At 32.4% G+C, this 19,923-nt stretch overlaps 1 protein-coding gene across 3 annotated transcripts in view; it reads left to right on the top strand.

Annotated features, from left to right (window-relative positions):
• LOC123561999 (filamin-A-like) overlaps positions 1–19,923 on the top strand; it is a 159,695-nt gene that overhangs the window by 70,488 nt on the left and 69,284 nt on the right. The window contains exon 1 of one of the 3 annotated variants that reach the window (XM_053531085.1): positions 1,725–1,882. The exons of the other annotated variants lie outside the window; for them this stretch is intronic. Within the exon in view, the coding sequence (XP_053387060.1) occupies positions 1,808–1,882 (75 nt within the window). The 5' untranslated portion in view covers positions 1,725–1,807. Of the gene's footprint in view, positions 1–1,724; positions 1,883–19,923 lie in introns of those variants that run through there. 3 annotated transcript variants of the gene reach the window in all.

Below are 19,923 nucleotides of genomic sequence, written 5' to 3'. Positions count from 1 at the left end.
GCAATAAATTACAATATATTTCATCAGTCAATATTCTGCTACAACTTGTGAGGAGAGACCATATTTTATTAATTTCAAAGTTAAGCATTTGCATTTTATTTTAACATGAGGAAAAGCTCCTGAAAACTCCTAATTTTGGACATCCTGTATGTACAGGTTTTACTCAAACACTTGTCGTTATGAAATTGATAAAGAGCGAATGTTTGCATAAGTGAGGTAACATCAACTTGAAGCAAAACAGGTTTGACTATGCTCAGAATTGCCTAAAACACCACTGAATTTGTTGCTTTTTTTTAAGCGTTAAGAGCGGCTTTTCATATTCGAATAAATTGTTGAATCTCCTACAAAGAGTACTATTCGCAAATTGTATGGAAATTGATTACACATTTAACACAAAGGCTACACGGTCTACAATGGTTTCTTTCACCTTTCATTTAGTAGATCATAATGGTTTACTTTCCAATTAATAAGTATTTTCTTGATTAGGTATCCTTTGCACAAAAACAATTTTTTCATGATCACAAGCTGTGCGGAAGTATAAAATCAATACTTATGGTGTTTAAGCGTAGAGTTAATAACAACTACCGTTTTTCTTCTAATAATATACTTATAAGAAAATGGTTTAATGTAAGCACTGTACTAAAAGTTTTTCAATTCAGTATCATACAATTAGATGTATATTCATTTATGACGATGCATATTTATTTATGACGATGCATATTCATTTATGACGATGCATATTTATTCATGACGTATTATAAGCTGCATTTTGTAAACGGAATGCAGATAATGTGTATGTATATTATCATCAGAAACATCGTACCGTATTAATTAATTTGCATTACGGCATAAAAATAAAGGGAATTGTTTTAAATGAAAATATATTTAATCAATTAATTGAAAATTACTGTATATTGTATGTGTACCCAGATTAGTAAGTATTAGTTATCAAGGTAGAAATATTAAGAGTGACTAATAAAATGACTGTTTAAGTTTACCACATTTACTTGGTGTTAATGTTAAATGAAATAAAATGAGCATTGTATCGTAGCTCTTATATTAAATCGAAAGAAATTTTCCATATTAGCATTCATATATCAACAACCAAAATACATGATTTTGTTTTAGAGAGCTTTATTTTCATCACTAAAATTTCGCAGAAAGGCTTTTTTTTGTCATTCAAGATCGAAATTGTCAATTTTGTTTAGCTTATATTTTTTCCAGTGAAAAAGGGATTCACTTAAGTACAAAGAACTCATAATGGCGTTAAGAATTCTAGCATCTTGGTTTGATAATTGATTCTTAGTGCACCACTTGGACAACATGCCCAAATCCTAAATGATAATCAATCATAAGTATTGATTCCTTTTGGCAGATTGTGACAGGGGTGAATGGGTTGGCTTACATCTTGGGAACAATCTGCCTGGCCAATGTCAGAATTAAGAGTGATAACATCAAATACGGTACACCTGATAGGATAGACAAGACTTCTTACGTGTATTTAATTAACGTTTCTTTTTGTCCGCTATGTACAATTCCGTAATAAAAAAGAGATCCATCAGCCTCATTGCACTAGGCAGGACATATTAACGTTCTGGGGAATGTTTATGATAACAGGCTATATATCTCGATTATAATTTCATTAACATAATAATATCAGTCTGAGACATACATGCCTACATCCATTCTTTCACTGCACCGCTCACAGTGAACGTGTCGATAGCTCAATATTGGACTTGGGATTTTAATAAAGTAGTTGCTTGAGTTAGCTTGGTGGCAGAAAAAAGTCTGTTTCAACTTTGGAATTATGTCTTTCCGAAAACGTGCGGATGATCATGCATGGAGATTTTCATCGGACTCGGGGTATCTGGACAGTGCAGGGGTCAGCATTTTTAATTTTAATTCACTAATCTTAACGCATGCATTTTAAATGTATCATGACGAACTATATAAAAATATGTGAGATAATCATTGTTTTTCTATTGAAATATAAGGAAATAATATATATTTATACGGTAAAGTGAATGATATTATATGATTTTATATAAATATTTGTGGACAATATCTTTATTAGTTGCATTGAATTAATGATAAATTGAATGTGTGCTCTTTCTTAATCATATATTTGTCAAATTTCTTCATTTTATATAACAGTATATTTATTTCAAAAAAGGTTTACTCTATATTCGCATGATGCATATATTTGTCTTTTGATAGGCCTTACAAGGGGAAAGAGAAATATTTTAATACTCTTCAATAAGAAAATGTAGCTTTTCTAGTAAATCGAATGAGGTTATTTAATGTAAGTGCAAAGTAGTACCGCATTTCTGCAGAAAAGAAATAAGTAGAGTATTCTAACACGATCCGATTCATTTTCCTATTAAACAAAGAAGGCAGAAAACAGTGAATTATTATACAACAAATCACTGTTCTGACTTCACAATTTTTACGTCATGGCGTCAAACGGCATAGCGGCGCGCTGGAAAAGAAACGGATTGAAAAGGGGCAAATATTTAATGAATGTCATCAAGGATGTACTTAAGAATCCTTAGTAACGTGTTAGAATCGAAATAATATATCTCATTTAGTGATTTGCTCTTGAATAAATCATCGTTTGTCGTTCAGCTGCGCCCTCGTGATATAATTCCTTCGAATCTGAACTCCAAACCATGATTTATTCAACGACAAATCACTGGATGAGATATATTATTTCTTAATTAAAATCAACTTTACAGAAAATTATTGGGAGGAGAATTTCCAATTAATACCTGTGAATAGCTCTGTAGAATTATAAAATTATAAAAGATAACACCATATCTCACACCATATTGCTATTGCTATTCATATTTCTATTCATCTAAACAATTACAATAAACATCAAAGGAAACAGATGAACAATTTTTATTTCATAGACTTGATATATAAACAATTAACTATTGTTAATTTCTGGCAGAAGGAAAGATTATAATTGATTAAACGACAATAATTAAGCCGTTTTACCTCAAAACCGGCATAACAGACGAAACAATCAAAATTAAGATAATAAAATATTAATGAAAACCATTCTTTTACCTTTTAATTTTGAAAATTTGAAGAAGTTATCTTTATTAATTCAAGACTTACAATGTTTTAAAATAAGTCATCGAATGCTTTTAGAGACGTGACGTCAATAACGTCATTATTTGCATCACACTATTGTTATAATAAGTTCGAAATCTGTAGTGACAGTTTGAAAATATCTTACTTGAAATTACATAACTATGTCTTCTCGTTGTACAGAGGTTGTTTAAAATTTCTGTTGTCATCACAACACAAACAGTATCTATTTGTGATATCGTAATATTAGCTTTGACTGGGATTACATAACTAGAATAATCAAGTTTCTAGCTTCTAAACAACATAAACAAGGATTTTTGTATTTCTAATAGAGGCATTTCGTATAAGCGCATTACCATATATGATTTTAACATTATTACCCTCTAAAGTATGACAATATTTTCGAAGAAGTTAAACATATGAAATTCCGGACAAAATTTATATTGCATATTTATATTTAGACTTCACGATCGTTTTTTTTCTGCTTTTGTTATTTTTCAATGCTAGGTTTATTTTATGTATAATTCCGTGTTAATTCTAAATGTGAACGATCAATTTTACAACAGAAACATACTGATACAAAACACGACAACTAAAATCCTTAATAGTTCATGCAAACACCCTCTCCCTAAAGAAGAAAGTGAACAAATTTATACTTTGTCACATCACATATAAAATACACACCTTATAGTTTAATCAAAGCATTTTCCGAAGAGGGTTTATTTAAATAGAACCTATCTTCCCCGAAGAAGAATTGTAAAAGTATACCACTTGAACCAGTGACGAATTTTGTAAAGTTTTCTCCTTTAAATTTCACAATATTTAGAATGCAGTGTTCTAACAGGTACGGGAAATAACTGCTGATCATTTGTAAAGCGATTTTGTGTTAAGCTGTGCAATAAGTCTTTTGTTCCAGTGGTTAATGGAGCTCCAGTTATTCAGAAAATTCTTTATTTTGTTTGGACTAATCATTCTCTGCATGTTATAATCTTCATGATACAAAATCCTTAAGAAAATAATAAGTTTCCCAATTAAAGCGTGAAATCGTGTAGGGGAAATATAGGCAGGAGTAGGAATTTTACCCATTATCTCCCGAAGAAAGGCTATCGCCACCTTGGTTTAGTTAAAGTGTGTCGCAATCCTGGAACAGTGTGTGGTTAAGAGTGAGACTGTATGGACAAAATTCCTTAAGGTGTTTATGCAACTGATCTTTCCAAGACAGTGTCCAACTGTGTTCCGTTAGTTTTAACCTCTTTGTCTGTATTTGACTAATTTCACTGTCTATGTATTTGTATATACGTATATGCCAAGTAGTCTTTGTTGCAGAATTCCAATTTTACAGTGATATACTGCGAGAATAATAAAATTTGAATTAAATGCAAAAATGTACATACTGCTTACAACACATGCCTAAGGCGGTTCTGCTGCGTAGTCTACCCACTAAATGGATATACACCAATGACGGGAGGAAAAGAAAGCAGACAAATGAAAAGTTTCTATTCTGACTTAAAGCTTAAGCTTTCCAAATATTACCTGTAAAATAGTTTGGCAGTGAAGCTTAAAATGCATTTCACAGGTACGTTCCTGTAGATCATATAATAAATGCAATTTTTATTTGTAATTTTATTTTGTAAGGGATAGAAGAAGTTTGAAGTTTGAAGTTTATTCAAATATATTCCACTGGGCTATAAGCCCACGGTGGCACATATATACATAATATAAACGAACAATGGTGATATACAATATATATGAGGAAAGCAAGACAAACATAATTTTCATAAATATATAAAAACGTTACAGAACAGAAAGTTGTATACCAAAAAACAAATCTATGACATCATATAGAGAAATGCATAAAACACTGGCCGTATTATGTTTAAGAATATTATAAGAATACATATATTAGAATATTTTGAATGACCAAATAAGGCTGTGCATTCACAATATACGTTAGCGGCGTATCACTTTGTAAATAATTCTGTAAGACAGACATATACCAAGTTGGTAAGCATTTTTGTTGATAAGTTCAATTCAACATAATTTTAAATCAGAAGGTATCATTTATAGAAAAATTAGATACTGTCTTCATAAATTTAACTTTATAAGGCTTGTCTTCAAAAACTAATCGTCTCGGCTGCAGCCTCGACGTTAACATTTTCTTCGTCTCACCTTATAAATTTATAACAGCAAGACAGTAACCTAAGACAGTAACCTATTAGTCTCTATTCATGCCGGCGTCAATAAGTTTGGAAATATCTGGAATAAATGACGTCATCAGACGTATCTACGAGATCAAGTGTAATTTTTCTTTCATTGGGCACACTTTATTCTATCCCCTTGCATGTGAGTATACATATTACTCATATATTGCCAACGTTATTAACCTTTTAAATAGTGACTGATTTTTTTTATTGAGGCATCGTTTCTTAGAATGTGACTCTTCTTATAAGAAGTTTATCATTATCTCTTCACCTTATTAGATTAATTATGATTAACAATCACTAAATGGTTGTTAAGAACGATAAACATAGAACGTTAAATCGTACATTAGCTCAACTAGACATATTGCTCATAAACGATTTATTTAGATACAAAAATTTGCCATTGTTTAGATATTGTTAAAATCTTAAACAACAAGTATAAAAAAAAAAACATACAAAAAACCCAAGCAAAATGGAATAGCCCCGATCAAAGAAGGCAGTCTCCACATCAGTAATGTGTAATACAAATATGTAAATGATCTGTTGTTTTAAAACAGACTTAGATTTGATAAATCCAAATTTGGAAAAGGCAGATTTTTTTTCAATTTTGAAAGCATTGCTATAAGAAAATAATGTTGACACTAACGATACTTTTGTGAACAATATCAATTGCTTATCAATTTTTTACTTCATGATATAGAGGCTATGACATAATGACAACATTTTGAGTAAACTTTGGTGTGACATGAATAAAAACGTTTTTGCTTTATTTTTCATGGTCAGATATCTTTCTCGTGAACATTAGTTTAAATATTTTGACAAGCTGTATTATATTGCATCTGCAATAACATAAATATCCGCATTTTCTGGCCAACCACTGCATAGTATGTGCCAACATCTGGCACAAATATTGCCTAAAATATGCAGTTCACATGCTTTTTGTACTTAAAGCAGTAAATTTACTTGGACGATTGCATTCTTTCTTTCAGCTTTCACTTATGTTTTGTAGCAAACAAGATGTTGTAAATCACTGTGTTCCAGACAGGGGTTTTCAATAGTAAAACATCGTTAGAATAAAATCTGCCGTTGGCTACAGATCTCCCTGAACTAATTAATCCCACTTGTCTTAGAGATTTGAGAAATGCAGTTAATCAACACACAAAATGCAATAATCTCCGTGCAAAAGCTGCCAGAGCTGTTTAATCAGTAAGCATCCGCTATGAACTACAAGAGACTTACCTGTAATTACTAAGTTTTTTTAGATATAAGTAGTTGCACAAATGATTTTCTTTATTGTTACAAACATGACGTGGATTTTTTAGTACATTACGCCTGACTTCATTCGTAAGCCAGTCTTCTTGACACGCATTTTGTAGTGTAAATAGAGGAGATTCCATTGCAGGCAGTCAGATTTTGCTGAAAGCTTTTGTTCCATTGATTGGCCTAACAATACTGTATGTACGGTAGGGTACGGGCAAACTTTAAAAGATACGACCATATTAAAATGGTTCGTAATGAAAAAATGCTTATTGTAGTCTCTCAAAATTTCCAATAAAATCTATAACATGTTCACTAAAAGCATACTGCAACGAGGCAAAATACTGTGATCGAGTATGTTTGTAAAAGAATGTGTCTAAGAACAGTAGGAGGAACATATATACTTCACTCCTCCTGTGGCACCCGATGTCAAAATTGTTCGCACTGTGAAAAACATGACATTTTGTCTATTCAGATGGCGTATTAATAAAATCGTGTTTATTTTTTTTTTAATTTACTTTATAATAGATATCATAAAAAAACCATTGTTTTCCTCATGGAAAACTGTTTGTATACTAGTACCTTTCACAAAATTTGCTATGGAGCTATATTTTCTTTTTAAAATAAGAACACAAGTAATAAAGATTATGTCGGACGAAAACTGGACTCTCTGGCAAAACAAACAGGGATTTCAATACAATACAATACTTATTATAAGATATTTCAACAACATCGCTCCAGAAGAATATGCCTTAAGCGTTGTTCGGACATGTCATTTTGACTTAATCTTGGGCCAGTTTCACAAAAAACAAGGACAAATATCAATCAGGGAATGCCATGTTCCAAAAACGCAGTACCCACAGCATGCAGACGTGTACACTACAAACACACACATTCACTCGCATACAAAGCAAACACACGAGGACAAAACGAACAAATGCAGGAACACAGTGGGGTACCGCCTTGGAACGGTCAGTGGCAAAAACACCACTGGGGAGCTTAAACCGTTTTATGGCTATTCTTAGAGTCTAAGCCGAGCAAAAATAAGATAAACTTATCCTAAAATTTCATTTATGAAACTTTTTTTAAATGAAACAAGTTATATCCTAGGAAGTAAATGAGCCGAACATTCACACTTAAGAAGAAACTTGGAATGAAACTTATGAACTTCTGTAAAACGGGTCCCTGTACCAAAATGTAGACAAGAATAACATCCATACAATATAATTATTAAATGGAATATGTGAGGTGCAAAAACTTGCGTGTATGGAATAATAATATTTTACCATACATCTCATTATATATATAACTTGCATTATAGGGCATGCGATGGAATGCAAAAAAATAGCTTAATGGGTAAAAAAGCAGACAATGTTCATTGTATTGCAACTCGTGCAGCTGTATGACTTTTTGCACTTGCATCACGGTATTACAGTTACCATAATGCGAGGCAGTAAACGATGATAAAACCCCGATATAATCCATTGAGTAACTCTGGTTCCAACAGCAGCTCTCTGGACGGATAAAACTTGCGAAAACAAAGTCTTTTTGTTGGAGTTTTGCTTCCCCATACAGTAAATGCGGCTAGACAAACACAGACTACTAGACCAAATTTCATCTAAGACTAAAACAGCTTGGATATAAAGTATTAGTTACAATTCATAAAACAAGGCGCTTAATGTTTTTAAATGAAATGAAAAACTGCATAATATATATATCGAGTAGGTATTTTCAATAGAAGGTCTTTCATGCATTTAATGATAATTTGAACGGAACAGCTGTGTTGCTTGATAATAATGTAGGCATTATCAGACTCACCTGTGTACCTTCATAATTTCCTTCATCCACGGTACATAAAGTATGGTGGGAAAGTTTTCTTGAATAATCCAAACAATAAAACATGTTCTATGTTATAATATGCAAAGTCTGCAAGAGTTTAAATATGTTCGAAAAAATAATGAAGTACATATAGGAACATATTCTGATCAATTCAAAACAATTTTCAATACTGAACTACCTCTTGGTTACTCAGAGCCTCCTTTGTATCTAAGTGTAATCATTTATGTCGATGATTCCACTGATAAAAACACTTCCCAAGTTGTCTCCTAATACCCGTTTGGTAACACAGGTTGTTACCTATTCCCAATGACGATTTAACAGATGCCTGTTTTATTTTAACTAAATCTACATCTGGTGAGATGGTTCTTAACTGCAAGTATATTTGAACAGATCAAGTTGATTCGGATTAAGAATAATTTCAGACTCGTGCTAATAATATTGTCCAAGTCCATGGTACGGCTATAAGTACATGTACGGCACCCTGTTTCGATTCTGTATTTATGGGTAAACTATTAGAAGCAATTAGCCCTTGAAAACAACAATACACAGTCATGGATCTGGTTACGTTTGCTGGATGACATTGTTTTTAACGTATTTAAACGTATTAGCGTCTGATGGCCCTTTCACGCTTCCGTAGAATCAACATTTATTACACGAAATTTATTTTGAAAATATTTCTGAAATGTCTAGGTCTGCAGCTCTCAAATACGGTTATATCTTACATCCGAGGCATATACTGGCACTCTCAGACAACATCAAAAACGACCTTTTGAGCGATTTGATGAAGTTCCAAAATTATCAATGTACCCTTGGTCCGTTACGGACCCCTGTGGGATTAGTATTTTTCCCGAGCTCAAATATCATTTCGTAGATGAAAAGCTGACGTGCCATACTAAAGCCCAGGTAATTTTAATTCATTAAAGTCCACGCGCATACATTTAGACGGGGTGACCCCTGCGCGTGACCTCTGACTATCTACGAATCAAAATACGGCTTTCGTTTTCAAGTTTAGCATTTTTACTTTCATTTTCTTTACTTCCGGAAATAGCTGAAGGTCGAGTGACGTCATTTTCTGTGTTGTCAAAAACATATATATGCCTGGCGAGATTGCATAGATATATGCTGGCCGTCCTAAGGTTATGGAAACATAGTGAAGCAGCATTTTTAACATTTATTGATAAGATAAATATTAAAGGGAAATGTTGTTTTTCAAGTTAATTCCATCTGCTGGGAATTCTTTAATCATTTAAAGAAGTGAAACATTTTTCAAAATCTACTTAAATATGAGAAAGTTATAAGCATGTAGATATTTGATGAAAATGGTGGCTATTTTGTTTCCATGGCAACAAAAAAACAAAATGGCTATAATGAAATAAATTACCATGTTTTACATCTTACACTCAAGAAACATACAAAATTAATCAATTTAAAAGGTTAGTTTCTAAATAAAAAAATCAGCATTGTGTAAATGACGTCATAAACACACGAAATGACTGCCTCCATCATCAGCAAATTTCAAACTGCCATATCTTTTTAATAAAGGTCCAATTTTAACAATTCTTTCAGCGTTATGAAAAGCTTGAGAATAACTTTCATATGAAATTAACTTATTGCCAGGCTTTCCTTGTCCTTTAAGCATCCTATTTTCAAGTTTACTCCTGAATCTTCAAGTAAATGTAGCTGAGCGCGAACATGACTACATATAAAAGAAAGGGAGAATGGCGAAATCGTATACGGGACATAGGTAATTTACCAAATGTCATGACTGGTCGACTAACTTAATTCGTGTCAGGGACGGTTAGAATCAAGTGAATAACAAGAGAGTTTTTAAAAGTACTAATGCCACTGTATATAAATGATATACATATTGACTGATAAACATTATGGCAACAATTATCTGATTACCGGAAGAAAATCAACCTCTTAGCTGCATGAATGTCATCTCTGTATTTACTGTAAAATTTCAATTGTGTAAGTCTACTATATGAGTTCATGTTTGGCTGCACACCAGTGGCCGTATTCATAAAGCATCTTAAGTATAAGGTATTAGATCACTAATAGAGAACCTCCTTTTTGAAGAGTATTCAATTCCTACCATAAACCTAATTTTACTGCAATTCTTAGGGGGCGTAGGTTCAAGCCCTACTGGGACCAAATTTTTGTTTCCCCCTTATTTTCTTTTTTTCTAGTAAGTTTTTACTTCTTTCAAAACTTATTGTTGATTTCTTGTACAAAAATGGAAAAAGATGAATCTTATAAGCGATTTCTTGGTGTTCAAAGTGAGTCTGCTAATTAAACAGAAGGGAGAGTTACACATCTTTAAAAATATTGAGTTACACGCGGTGAAAGTTCTCTATTTTGCTTTCACTCTTAGATTATATATTGTGGAAGAAATTTAGGTAGGTTTTACGTCTGCCCTACGGTTATCTTTAAATGGAGTAAGCAAAGTTCAAAACAGAAACACAGCATTCGACCTTATTTTTCCAATGTTAAAGTATGAATTCTGTCTCATTAATTCCGTTTACTTGAGGCACCATAGAAAAAAATGATATTGACATTTTTATTTTGTGTTTTATAATTGTTTACCAATAGTTTGATGTTTCTTTTATTAAAATTAATAGAAAAATGAGTTCTCTGCAAACGTTTTGGATAGTGGCTATCACTTTGAAATTTGTCTGTACTTGAGCTTGAGGAGATATGATAAGTTATACAAAATTTATAAAAAACGGCACGGCAAAAGTTTTAAAAATTGTAAAATAGTGCAAATCACAGTTACCTTTCAGAATATACCAAGCAAAGGCCATTTTGTAAACATTACTATTAGTGATCTAATACCTAAGTTTGTGGTGATTTCAGCTTAAGTCTTAGTAAAAACTTAAGTCATATTCATAAAACAGCTTAAACTTAAGATACGTAAGAAATGACTTAAGTCAGAAAACAAAATTGCATCGTGAGTACGATTAAAGTGTTGTTTGTCAGATAAAAGCACTTTAAACATAATTGTGCATGTTGTATCTGTCTGAAATTAATGTTTTCGTCCACAGTAAAAGCCAATAATTACTTATTAAGTTGTTTTGTGAATAACAAATATACTTTCTTACCTAAGTAATACTTAAGTAAATAATCAATTTCTTATACTTATACTTAAGATGCTTTATGAATACGGCCCCAGATCCATTACTCTGAAACAGTATATATTAATTTTTCGGCATTGCCAACTATTTCAATTACAGAAGCTTGGTTACATTTCAGTCTTAGAATACAACACCAGTCAGCATAATTGGCAATAAATTAAATACGTCTTAATTCTGACAATTTGAGCATTGTATGTGAGATCGGTTTGTCTTATTTTTTTCCTAGACAAAGAAAAGACTTATTGATCTTACTTTCGTGCGAAATAAAGAAGAAGGCCAAGGGTATAATAAATTTCACTTTATTATGTAAGTGGACAAATAAAATTTTGACGGACTTTGAAGTAGATACGTACATTTAGCGGAAATGTTGTTGGAACAGTTTGAAGATGAATACCGGTAACAAATTCTATATTGTTGTGCCTAATGTTTCGGACTTCAATTAAAACTCACAAACAGTTTTGCAAAGTATATCTTTTGAAAAAATAATAACTCATTGTTTTGTTTTTAATAAACAAAATATACGTATGTATAAACTATTGAGCCGTACGCCTATAAAACTTATAAATTCTTCTTGTTGGACAACCCTCCTAAATGGTTGTTGTTTGTTCACAAAATATCATATGCTTGTTCTAAGTGTGAGCTTTTAAACACTAGTTTTTTCGACCTGTAGATTGGCCACACAGAAAAGAAATATAGCATATTCACGTTAAATGTAAACTTGGAAATATACGACAGAAGCAGCCTGTGTTTCTAGCGGTCTTAAAACAAATCTTACCTTCCACAATTACAGTTTATGAAAAAAAACCGTAACATTTTAACAAAAGATAGACCTTTGCTGCTTGATAATTTTTAGGTATCGTCTGACAAATCTGCTGAGTCTTGCGGTTTCCCAGGTGTACGCTAGGAATATGTTTTTTTTTTCTCAGCAACCGAAATAATCAACAAATACGTGAGATGAGAGTTCTTGCATTGCAAAAGTATGAAATGTACTTCGCGGTTTGACTGACAAATGATCAGTGTAAAAACGTTTATACATCTAAATTACTTTTATTGAAAGAATTTTATACAACACGCGGGACGTTTAACGATCAATGAAGAATAAAAATGATTGCAAAAAATAGGGAAATAAATTCTGATGTGTTTACCAGAAATATTCTACAAAACTAAGCTGATATATTTAAACCTTTGATGACACAAATAACCATCTTGTTGATAAATGTATTTTGTCTGTTTTTATTGGAATACATTTTTATTATATACCTATATAAATTCTGTAAAAAAATCGGCTTGTATTTCACAATTAAATATGAACAGGCAGAACAAAATCCGTATTGAGCCTTTTAAATTCCGTATTGTACCTTCCGTATTGTATGCTGCCGGACTACTTTCATTAATATACATTACCGGACACAGTTCTATAAATAGCGCACATAAAAACTTCGCTTAGTTCCATTTTAATATCGATAAACACTGAACATTTCGTTCAATAACAAAACAACAAACAAAAAGATAGAGGTGTATACTAGTAATAAAAGGGTCATTATAACTGTAGCTAGATCTGGGATTTTGTATTCGGCTCTCGTGGATTTTGCAAGGTACGCTCACACTCGGCGCTTGCACGCCTCGTGAGATCCATCCGATATGGCAAAAATCCACTCGAGCCGAATACATCATCCCAGTTCGAGCTACTGTTATAATAATCCTATTATATTGTTAGTAGTTTACTTTATATTTTCTAATTTGGCTGTAAACCAGATCCTATAACTTTGTAAACGAGACATTTATTTACCTGTCATGGAACCTTGATGAAATAATTAACAATTTACAATACTATTTGTGTATTTGGCAACCGTCCACTCTTTTTGTATGACAACTTGCCATGCTATGCAAGAATCTATATATGTTCATGTGCATATTGCATTCGATAGCTTGTCAGATTATTATACATGTTATCGAAATGAGGCAAAGACTAAATAACATTCATGTTGTGTTGTTATGAAACTTGCCCATTTTTATATCTCTAGAACGTGTAATTAAATACCTTGTTGGGCGTAATCATGTTCGTACACATATGCATACTCGTACACATACGTGGTACCCGTACTTTTATGGTAATGCTAAGCACATAATACCGCCAACATGATGTAAGACTGAATATAAATTTCATTTTCCTTTACATACTTATAAAAACAACGATGAACGTGATAATAAGTTTACTGAAATGTGATCGATGCCCTAATGTGTAATGAGATATACAGCAGTTTGATCAAGATTTGTTTAACACTTCATAAGTTTTAATCTTTAAAGATTTAATGCTTTTCTGCAACATGTACACCCATTTATTTGTAATGTTTATAAGTGAATAATGCTGAAAAGAGAAGTTGTATGCAGTCCAATGACTTATCTAAGCCGTACAAACAGAAAGTGCTATTGCAAAAGTCATTTGTCCTTTTATCTAAGCCGTACAAACAGAAAGTGCTATTGCACAAGTCATTTGTCCTTTTTGCTATGCTTCCAAAGTATCTCTCTTCAGATTTTATTAACTATCACAACATCACTCTTTAAGTGCCGTATCGTTGCTCTTAAAGGCCTTCTACTAGAACTCGTGGCTTTAAGGTACTAGGCCCATAATAGAGTATCTTCGTTTTGAAGAGTATTCAATTTCTACCATAAACCTACTTTGACTGCAATTTTCAGGGGGGCGTAGGTTCAAGCCCTACTGGGACCAAAATTTTTTTTCCTTATTTTTCTTTTTTTCTAGTGAGTTTTTACTTCTTTCAAGTCTTGTTATTGATTTATTGTACAGAAGTGGGAAATATTCATTTGATAAGCGATTTCTTGCTGTTCAAAGTGCTTTTACCTCTGAAATAGAAGGGGTAGAGTTAGCTGTAAAAATATACCAAGCAAATGCCAGTTTTTAAACAGTACAATTAGGGGCCTAATACCTTAAAAGCCTTCTACTTTCATAGAATTCCATTTCAGTCGGTGCTAGGGGCGTGTTGGATGCTGCACATTCTATTACCTCTAATGAACTAACTCAGTAAAACCGAGTCTGCTTTTATGTTGCTGTGTCGCGATCCAAAGGATCTTTTCATGGATTTTATTGACAACACTTGAAGTAAAGCAGTTGGTATTCACATTAACCTACATGATAACACTTGCCACCGCGATAATAGCACATACAATATGTGTTTTCTGAATGTCTTTAATTTGCTTTGTGAGTGTTGTGTACTTTGAAACCCCATCAAAGTTCTTACTGTAATGAAGTCAAGTGAAAGTTATCATAATAATATGTTATAAACATGGAGGTACTTCCAGCTGTATTGAACGTATATTGATAATTACGCTCCTCACTTCCCCAGAACAGACATGTGCCGATTGCTGTTAACCCGTATATACATGTTACCCCCAAGGCCAATAGCTAAGAAAAAAGAGTGTTTTGTTAATTCGAGGAGACTAGCATAAAGACGGAATGCGCACGTGGTTGTTGATCTGTAATCGATTTATCTTACTACAATAGATACCTGCTTATCGCACCTTGCCAAAGTTACAGAACATGTCACTACTAATGTTCATCAAGGTCAAATATATTTAACGAAGGATCAAACATGTAGCGAAGTTTCTATATCACTGTATAATTGCCTACAAAATGAAAGAGGGCGTGTTTTAGAAACGTCTTAGGATTGTTCATATAAATACCTTATTTAGGGAAGGTATTTACTATTCGGCGTATGTAACGTATGACAACAGTTGCCACTGAAGAACCTTATTAAAAATGTATGAAAACTAGTCAACATCGTTGATTTACTTTATGAATGATGCTGTTTATTTTGTGCCTTTTTCATATGTATTTAAAACGCATTAGTAAAAGAAATGAACTGTTCCATTTATCTTATTTTGATGATGTATCTTCTAATAATAGTGTTGTATACTCTGCAAAGTGGGGCATAATGTAGGTCAACATTGCAACATTCCTTCTTAATCACAATACCTAAATTACTTTGTAAACCTGTCTATACTTGCATACATTTATCAACACTTTCCCTTTTTAAACACTTCAATATCATATAAAATTCGTTCAGTATGGTATAAAATTCGTTCAGTATGAAATTCGTTCAGTATGATATGAAATTCGTACAGTATGATATAAAATTCGTTCAGTATGCTATTTTCATGCTTAATCTTTAAGATTTTATAATTGTTTTATAATTAGATTACACTAGCAGCATCGATCTGGTATCACAGGTAAAATGTGGTACTAAATGTAATTTTTTTTTCTGGCAAAACTGCAAGCATTCTACACAAGAGTAGTTAAATATAAAGGGGAATAATCTTCATTTACCTGACCTGAGACACTTTTACTGCTGCTTCCCTCTGTTTACGGTGGATTGCATGTAGCAGGAAAATCGCATATTAATTGATTTGGTGCGTTTTCTCGAAAATATTTTCTTCTTAATATTTTAGTAATTTTATCTACATACTTACGAAGAAAAAGATTAATTCTTAAATTATTCAGACTCACTTTCTCTACTAAGAATATTTGTATTCTTTAGTACCAATAGTCTGAAAATAATGGCTGACGTCAAGCCGCTTAGTTTGATGTCTTTGACTGGATAACAATAGATTGAAATCATTGAAATATTCTAAATCCACCCCGTCAAAACAACAACAACAACAACAACAACATCACCATCATCATCATCATCAACAACAACAACAACAACAAGAACAACAACGAAAAATGATTTCGTATAGTCATAAAACATACAACCCTTATATATATTAATTGAAACAAACAGTTTAATAAATTTTCATTTTCTAAGTTATTCTCCTATTTATCGCATTATTGGGCGTTTTTGCTGACGTTGGAATGAAAAATTTGAAAGAAAGTAGTTGATACTTTTCTTGCATCTTTATCACTGTCATTTGGCCCCTAAGTTAGACAAGAGTTACCTTTAAACATAGTTTGATGGCATTTTCATGACAAGTCTGTGGCAAAATAATCGGTCAGCAAAATACCTATAACTCTAGCGAAAGTATGACAATATATTTTTCTGAAGCTTTTTATTTGTGTTTCTATAGATACAATCGTTAGTTTTCTTGACACCCCGTACAAATTCTCCTACTAATGCAGTCAACATGTTCAGTATGTATGTTAAAATTCACATGACTATTCGACTTGCTATGAACGTGTAACACCCAGTAATTTTGACGATTATTAATAGTGAACAGGTATATAGCTCTGGCATTGACATGTGCTTAACAGAAAGAATACATGCATATGTTCTAGTTCCTTCGGGCCGGTTTATTTATGTGTAATAGATATTTTTTAATTCCATTAGACATGTACATGAAAGCTTGTCGACCTTCAGTATTGATATATCATATTGTAGTGTACACTTATCAGATGCTTTGCAGGTTAATAGTTCCAGGTCGAGATGTGCACAAGGCTTGTTGACCTTAGCAGGTACTTATCGTACAACAGTAAGCACATATTTATCGTACAACATTTATCGTACAACAGTAAGCACATATTAAATGGTTTGCTGGTCAATAGTCAAAATAATTGCAATAGTTCTATGTTTTATTAAATGACATAATTTATAATAGTTTTGACTCTAGCACAACATGACCTGTAAATAGCGCAAATTTTGGACCGATGATTTGTAAAAGGAGTCATGTAACAGTAAATGATTGTTGACTGTGTGTTTTACAGATTTTATCGTATACTGTTTTTCTTGCTTATGTTATGTTGCGTCAGAAATAGAAAATAGATCACACTAAACATTAAACATTGCAATTTTGTGCTTATATTCAATACTTTATACCATTAATTTACAATTAGAACGTTTTTTCAGTCTCTTCAATGTTCATTCATAAGAGAATGAAAGTTCATTGTTGTTAAGACGAAAAACAGACAATTATTTTCAATGATTGACTATCTAAAATATGAAGGATGTATATACAGCATATAGAACATTGAAACATTTGGCAAACCATTATTTCACAGAAGAAACATGTACTTTTTCTAGACGAAGATGTTGAAACAAAAGAAGCAAGCAATAAAATCGAAACCCTGTTAGAATTGCCAATTCATAAGTCAGTTTTGCAGAATACAAATAATTAAAATACGATTTTATTTCTTTTGCACGTTCAAATATCTGCTTTTAACAATGCCCTCTTGTCTTTTACTAATCGGTAATATGTTTTACATGCTTCCGAATATTTCTTCTCAAACGAACAGCAGTTGCTATTGCAAATTACAGGTTTAATCCAATGTGATCATCAAAAAAAGAGGGCAAAATAGTAAATTTTTGACATAGGTTTATTTTCATCATAAAGATTTCTTATACAATAAAATAATTTATAGTATTAACGCCTTGTTATATAATGTGATTCCATCAACATCTACGAACAATAAAATAATATCGAAAGTTAACATACTTACCGTGTAATTTGAGTACATTTTCATGTTTGGTTCTTACAATGAAAATAGACCTTGCAAGTTTTGAAAATGGCTTCATTGTTTGTGATGAACTATAACTTATGACGAAACATATACGAAAACATACCCTTCACTGACAGAGTACTGGTATGTCTGAATACTGTTGCAAGATTTATGAAGCACTGCAGCATTCAATCATAATCATAAAACCTACATTGCTTCATCAGTTATTCTGGTTTTGCCTCCCGCTGCCAAATGCGTTATGTATTTCAACACACGCTTGCATATCATCACCTTTTTCTTGGGACTTTCTGACTTGATTTTATTTGCATGTTTCGTATCCGATCCTAAACAGCTGTTTCCGCTTATATAAGGAAGTTCTTCCCATTCCTGAGGCTGCACGTATCTTAAGTTCTAGATCGAGTTCAATTTAAAGAATATAGTAATACAATTACAAATAATTTTACAATGTGTTCACTTCTTAGCTATAGTCTTTTATGAATACAAACTATCTTGTAATGGCCAAGCTTCAGCGCTAGATACACATTAATAAACAAATATTTTTAGATCAGAAGTTCTGGGAACTTCCTAATAACACATACAATGCGTTCAACACAGGAAAAGGAAGCGCTGCTGTTTATCTGAGCGAAGGCAATTCTCATAATACCTGTAAGCATACAGCAGGTAGACATGTTCTTGTAACTTCCCTTTGATTTGGTGTTTTGGTATATGATTGAAAATCTGGTGTGTGAAATTATGATTTCATCTCTGCACTTTAGAATGTTAAGTCTGTAATTAAAACTGTCACCATTTGTAACAATCACTATAATGCCATGTTTGTCAAACAATTGTAAGCATTCGAACACAATTTCATCAACTGAAAAATGAATTTAATCTTTTAATTACAAAATCATTTCTTGTTCCGAAAAATTACTATTAAAAAAGTAGGCTCACTTCTATCTTACTTTCGGTGTTGTACACTATTTTGTACGAGAAGCGTCTCTATCGGTTCATAGTAAACATTTTAAGATTGGTTTTGGTTACACCCTTTTTTTACTGCGAAATGGTTTGCATAACAAATAAACACAGGCTGGTTGCGGCCGTTTTTTGTTTTACCTTTCATTTGTGTTTTTGTTCATTACGTTGTGACACGTTTATTGATGGGAAAGTAAAACTTTCGGGAATTTTTTATTGACAGTTTTGGCTGTACCAAAGTATGTAAAATATTCGTTAATCTACGCTCGTTTTGTAAAACGGAGGCATTATGTGATGACACGTACGTCTGTATGTCCGTCTGTTTGTGCGTCATAATTTGTTTCCGGAGCATATACTAAATGTACTACATGTACCGCAATATTACTGAATGATAAACACCGTGTCAACATAATCCTTGAAGTTTTCGGGAATATTTGGCATCTTTTTCGTAAGTGTCAGACCATGCCTTTGTTTGACTCACTGCCACGTTCTTTAAAATCTGCACAGGAAATGTACAATTTTGCATCTGGTTCTAATAAAACGTTTGTCATACAGTGTTTTGACGTTAATATATAGCGGATAAATGATTAAAAAAGGAAGGAATTCATACTTACTTTTTTTTTAACTTACTTGAAAAAAGAATTAATAAAAATAAGTTAGTGTTACCAAAGACGGAAAAGTCTCTTATACTAGAATCAGTTACGGATTTTATAACATTATTTAAAAAGATTTAGAAAACCAAGATATTGTATGAAAGAGGCTTGCTTAAACATTGGTGACGGCATCGGTTTTAACATAAGAAATAAAACATAGTCCTGTTGCTTAAACATTGGTGAAGACATCGGTTTTAACACAAGAAATAAAACATAGTCCTGGCAGCTTGTTTATGCAAGTCTGGGAACTTTGTGCATCATATCTCATTCAGCGGCGTAACTCTTGTATAACCAAACCTTGTGCGAATTCGAGTTACTGCGCT

The sequence above is a fragment of the Mercenaria mercenaria genome, chromosome 2 (assembly GCF_021730395.1).
Source record: "Mercenaria mercenaria strain notata chromosome 2, MADL_Memer_1, whole genome shotgun sequence".
In the NCBI taxonomy this organism is placed as follows: Eukaryota; Metazoa; Mollusca; class Bivalvia; order Venerida; family Veneridae; genus Mercenaria; species Mercenaria mercenaria.
This window is presented reverse-complemented; position numbering and strand designations above follow the sequence as displayed.